This window comes from Globicephala melas, chromosome 13 (assembly GCF_963455315.2).
Source record: "Globicephala melas chromosome 13, mGloMel1.2, whole genome shotgun sequence".
Taxonomy (NCBI): domain Eukaryota; kingdom Metazoa; phylum Chordata; class Mammalia; order Artiodactyla; family Delphinidae; genus Globicephala; species Globicephala melas.
Window position 1 is genome coordinate 67,066,211 of NC_083326.1, and position 6,000 is coordinate 67,072,210.

Below are 6,000 nucleotides of genomic sequence, written 5' to 3' on the forward strand. Positions count from 1 at the left end.
CATAACACAAATGAGGCTGTCACAGTTGCAAATATAATGCCTTTGTGTTTATAGCACACATGCATTTCATTGATGCTCATGTAGAGAATCAAATGTTTAAGAAAATTAAATTGGAATGAGGCCTAAGTATATCATTAAATACAGATGTGAGAAATTTAAAGTAAAGTTAGATTTTGAAAAATAACATCTTACAAGGAAACTTGTAGCCCTCTATATTTATTTTCCAAATGATACTTTCCCACTTTCATGACAAATCAGCAAAATTTTCTGAATTGTTATCATAATCCATCTTTTTAAACAAAAAGATATTTGAAAAATTGAAGAGTCCTAGGTACATTCTTTTTAATACAAGAGAAGGAAAGGAGACAGAAACAGCTTGTAATACAAGGAAATGAGATCATGAGTTTAAGGACATAAGAAATAAAAGGAAGAAAAGTAGAAAAGACAGAAAATTAAGAAAAAACCAGAGCTGATTAGAATAATAATTGTCTACATATCCATGTTAATCAACAAATGGGTTTGGCATGGGTATGCATATTTTCCACATATTTGTATATGTTAACAGAAAGAATTAAACTTCTCAATTAAAATTCCTCAAGGCCAAAGTCTACCTCAAAGAAAAAAATTCAGTTGAGACACAAAATAGTGCAAATGTACAGCCCCCAAGTAGATTTCGATCTGGTTGCTGCTTTTGTAGGTACAGTTTAGAATTACTGGGCTTGTCCATACATATTTCTTTTCTCTTCATTCCGTGATTTGGTATTAGCCAGGAACTAATGGTTCCTATAAGTAAAACCACTAAACATAGTGAAATTAAAATGGAAAATGAATTAGCAAATTGATCTTAAAGAACCCATGACTTGGAATTAGCACACTCTGTGAGAAAGTAAAGTTTTACTCCTGCCAAATAGAGGAAAAGGGCTCCACCAGCCAAAGTAACCATTTAGTTAAACTTTACCATCCAAATGGCTTTCTTCGTAAGAGCTCTCTGGAAACAGGCCCCTTAGATATGTTACACATGAGATAGAAGTAGCAAAAAGTTTCTTCACCATTATCAATGACTCATGCTCCTTAGTTATTTGACATGGGAAAACTGTTTGCTGGGAGGGGGGGAAAATGAAAAAGATTAGTATTCTTTAATATATTCAGCCCATCATGCCATTATCACAAGTAAAATGGAAAGATTTTTCAAGACCTCAAATCTGATACCTTTATAGATAATCAAAAGGAAACTGGGCTTTGAATATTGCGTCAGATTAGATCTTCACTGGCAAGGCAAAGAAGAAAGGCAGAGACGGTTATCCAAGTAATTCAAGACTGACATAATTTATTTTACAATGACCCATGGATTTAAGCAAAATGGGGAGTTTTACTATGGTTATATAATTTTCCCTTTCATACACTCCTCAGAACCCACTGCAATCTGTCTTCCACCCGCTCTGTTCTATACTATTCTCTCCAAAGTCACCAAGTACATCCTATCATTGACCTCATCTCGGTCCTCGTACTATGTAAACTGCTCTGCAGTGCTTAACACTTTTGCCTACACTCTCCTCTCTCTGTTGCCATAACATCCTCAAACTCAGTTTATCTCTATCACCCTGACTGAAACCTGATCCCAAGTTTCATTCTCAGACAAATGGATCAGCAGTCACTCCAATCATCCAAGCTAGAAGTACAGTCATCTTCGGCTTCTCTCTCTCCTCCATTCCCCATATCCAATCACAAAGTCCTATTAATCCTCTCTAGGAGAGTTCTCAAATCTGTTTTCTCCTTTCTCTTCTCACTGCCACTGCCTTGGCTCAGGACATGGTCACTTCTCCCCTTTATTACTGTAGTTGCCTCTGACCTCCCTGCTAACAGTTCCTTTCATTCAATCTGTCCTTCATACTGCCAACATTATTAACTTTAAAGAATACAAATCTTATCATGACACTCCCAGTGTTCATACAGGATAGAGTTCAAGTGTAGCGTTTGAGAACTGTCAAAATCTTATCTTTGCCTAGCTTTCCTGTCTCATCTCCCACCCCTCCCTCTGCCCCTCCTCCCTTATCCCCTCCTATGCACCCTACTCCCTAGCCATGTGGAACTACTATTCATCTACTATTCTACTACCATGTATTTCCACATCTTTGTGCTTTGCTTAAGCAAAAGTTCTGCAGTATAAGTGACTCTCACAGATAAAGCTGAGTGCAAAGAAACCTGATACAATTGAGTACTAAAGTATGATTTCATTTATATAAAGTACAAAAGCAGGTGAAACTAATTTATGATATTAGAAGTCAGAATGGTAAATCTCTGATTACCTCATGCAAATTCAGAGGTCTTTTTTACTATACCGCACAGTTTCAACTGTTGAAGTTTTAATAACTCTGTTACTTAGAGGCAGGTACTACCCACAAATATGCATTTAGATGAAAGAGAACGCCCCAAAATCTTTATCTATATCTGGTTCTAGAATGTCTTCAGGACATTCTAGACATGATTTTGCAATGTAAGCTTGCTTCCTCTTTGGTACACTACATAGCGAAAATGAATTATCAGTTCATCATTTTGTCAAACCATATTATATTCAGTTGTTAAAAAGATACATAAAATTATTCTTGCATGTATGATAGGAACTTTGGGGACAAATTATTATGGATCTTAAAAGTCAGGCTAAGGGCTTCCCTGGTGGCGCAGTGGTTGAGAGTCCGCCTGCCGATGCAGGGGACACGGGTTCGTGCCCCGGTCCGGGAAGATCCCACATGCCGCGGAGCGGCTGGACCCGTGAGCCATGGCCGCTGAGCCTGTGTGTCCGGAGCCTGTGCTCCGTAACGGGAGAGGCCACAGCAGTGAGAGGCCCGTGTACCACAAAAAAAAAAAAAAAAAAGTCAGGCTAAGGAATTTATGCTTTATTCTGTAACCAGTGGAAAAGCAGCAGGTTTGATTAGGAGAGTGAGCAGAATAATTGTTTTACGAATATTAAGCTATAGCAGAAGTAGGAAAGATTAACGTTGAAGGAGAATATGTAATATGCATGTGTGTCTATGTGTATGTGTGTAAAATTTTACAGAAAATTGCTTTTGGTACCCATAGATCCTGAGAAATTAAGGTTCTGTGGGGGTAATTGGGTAATAGCCGGCATGGCATACATGTATAATAACTTATTGAAAACATGCCAAAATTTAGAGGCAATACTTGAGTAATAACCACTTGTTAAATTAAATAACCTAAAAATATAAAGATGTTTACTTTAAATATAGAATCTAAAAGGCCATTTGTAATAATGAAGATCAATGATTGGAAAAGCCCTCTAGAATTGTTACTTTTCTATACTCCAGGGATTTTTTTCTCAGCTCAGTTGATCTAATACTTTAAGGGTTATCATTCATGTTTTTATAAATGTCTAATACATGAAAATACTGTGGCTTGATAATATAAAACACTATTATAAATTATTTTAATAAGAAATTGTGCTAATGATATAAGTAATGTTTGACAGCTCAGCTGTCAAGCTACATGACCTACGGCAAGTTACTTTACTTCTCTGAGCTTCAGTTTTCCCCTTATTTCAAGGTTTAAGTGAAATAATAATATAAAGCCCTTGGCACAGTGCCCAGCACATGGTAAGTGCTGAATAAATGTTAGCTTCTATAGTTATTATTATTGTTGTTTTAAGTATTAAATAGCAAAATCATACAGTCACTTAAAATTTACTGGGAGAAGTAGCTCATGCAGTTCAAACTACAAAGATCTGTTTATATCAAAAGGTCAATTTGTTAATTTACAGTGAGAAAAATAACTGCCAAGCTGATTGCAATTCATATACCCAGCTCAGCATTTTCACCCCAGGAAGGGTTTCCTAAGTGGAAACGCAATGAGATCAGAAGTTGGCTTGGTGAGTATATTGAATTTGAGCCAGAAAGATGACTGCTTTCTCTCTGCCCTAATTCTCTTTCAACTTCAATCTTCCCTGCCTCTGCTACAGCTTAATATTCCTAAAACATTATTTTACTCACTGTCCTGGTGAAACCACTGACTTTCCATTGATTACAGAATAAAGCATAAATTCCTTAGCCTGGCTTTTAAGATCCACATTAATTTGTCCCCAAAGTTCCTATTCAATTTTATTTCCTACTTCTGTCCAACATGATGACACTCCACTACAGTAAGGATGGATTCTTTGTTATTCTCTGAAACATGCCATGCTCATTTCTTACTCTGAGCCAAGGCATATGCTAGTTTTTCCTCATGGAATTCTCTTCTCTCACCTCTCTCCTAATCCTTTTCATTAATTAAGGTCCACCTTAAGTCCTATCTCCTTCGTGAGGAATATACAAACCATTCCAGTCTATATAAAATCTCTGAATTCCTATAATTGTATTGCTTTACTCTTTTCACATATATTTAATGCATATACTGCTTTGTATATTGACTTACCTCCTGTAAATCTTATTTCCCTAACCAGATTATAAACTTCTAGAATGTGAAGATTCTTTTTTTTTAATTCTCTCAGAGAATAACACAGCATTACACATATATTATATAATATTAAGCTCTCAATGAATCAATGAATGTTCATTAATGAATGTCATGGGACAAGATAAATTTGCCCAGGTGAACCCAGCAAGGTTGCCTGGCCCTGGCATGCTTCCCCATGGCCCCAGGATCCTAGTTTCTCTAAGTGCTCTCTCCTCCAGTTATTATAATTACATCATAGTGTGCATTAGAAGTGTCCTAATTGTGTCAGGAAGTGAATGTCTAACAAAGAGCCATTCTCTTTAAACATCTTTTTTTTGTTTCTGATTTCTTTTCCTCTACAAAGTCTAAATATATAAACATGAAACAAGCACCCAATAAGTTACTTTGTAGAAATCTATTCTGATTTCCTGAACATCCTCAGTCCATTAGCCAGTTAAAATGTAGACATACTCTGCCAGAATATTATGTGCCAATTAACTGATAAAACTGCTGTTTAAAAAAACACCAAAGATTAAAGTCATGATTCTGAACTAACTCACTAAATAGTCATTGATTTTCTTTTAATTCTTAATAAATACCTTAGGTGCCTTGTGAATTCTGATAGAATGAGAGAGCTGAGCAGTGGCCATTATAGCAATCTATCAAGGATTCTTTTAACAAGTCTAACCTGTAAAAAAAAAAAAAAATTAGAGACCTTGCCTAATGTAATCCTTATTGTGAATTTTCCGAAGAACTATATAATTAGCATTTGATTGTATTCTTTTGAAAATTAGTTTAATAAACATTTTTATCTCCACTACCAATTTTCTATAAAGATCGATCTCTGGATTAGTTTTTCCAACCACCCAATAAAAATTTAAGTTGACTTACTTGTTCCCAAATACATTTGGAGGGGAAAAATAAATTGTAAATCCCCTAAAGATTCAACAGTATATTTTACTCATCCTTGTTATTCCCTCAGAGTGTAACAGTGCTCTCTATATAACAGGGGCTCAAAAATACTTCTTGAATTAACTTCATGTGTAACTGATTTTCAAAGTAAACTCAAAAGTTAAAGTTTACACTTCATACTCATTAGGATGGCTATTCAAAAAAGTGGAAAATAACAACAAGTGGAGGTGAAGATGTGAAAAATCAGAATCCTTGTACACTGCTGGTAGGAATGTAAAATGGTGCAGCTGCTGTGGAAAACAGTATGGCAGTTCTTCAAAAAGTTCAATAGATTTACCATATTACCCAGCAATTCCACTTCTAGGTCTAAACTCAAAAGAATTGAAAGGAGGGATTCAAACAGATTACACACCAATGTTCACAGCAATATTATTTACAATAGCCAAAAGGTGGAAACAACCCAAATGTCCAACAACAGTTGAATGGATTTTTAAAATGTGGTATATACAATGGAATATTATTCAGCCTTAGAAAGGAATGAAATTCTGATACATGTTGCAACACGGATAAACTTGAAAACATTATGTTAAGTGAAATAAACCAGACACAAAAGGACACATATTGCACGATTCCACTTATATGAGG

At 35.6% G+C, this 6,000-nt stretch overlaps 1 protein-coding gene across 1 annotated transcript in view; it reads right to left on the reverse strand.

Annotated features, from left to right (window-relative positions):
• Positions 1-5,093, reverse strand: part of HORMAD2 (HORMA domain containing 2) — a 67,958-nt gene extending 62,865 nt beyond the window's left edge. Inside the window, 2 exon segments of the mRNA XM_060310997.1 lie at positions 959-1,100; positions 5,043-5,093. Coding sequence (XP_060166980.1) covers positions 959-1,100; positions 5,043-5,093 — 193 coding nt within the window.
• Between the last annotated feature and the right edge of the window lie 907 nt (positions 5,094-6,000).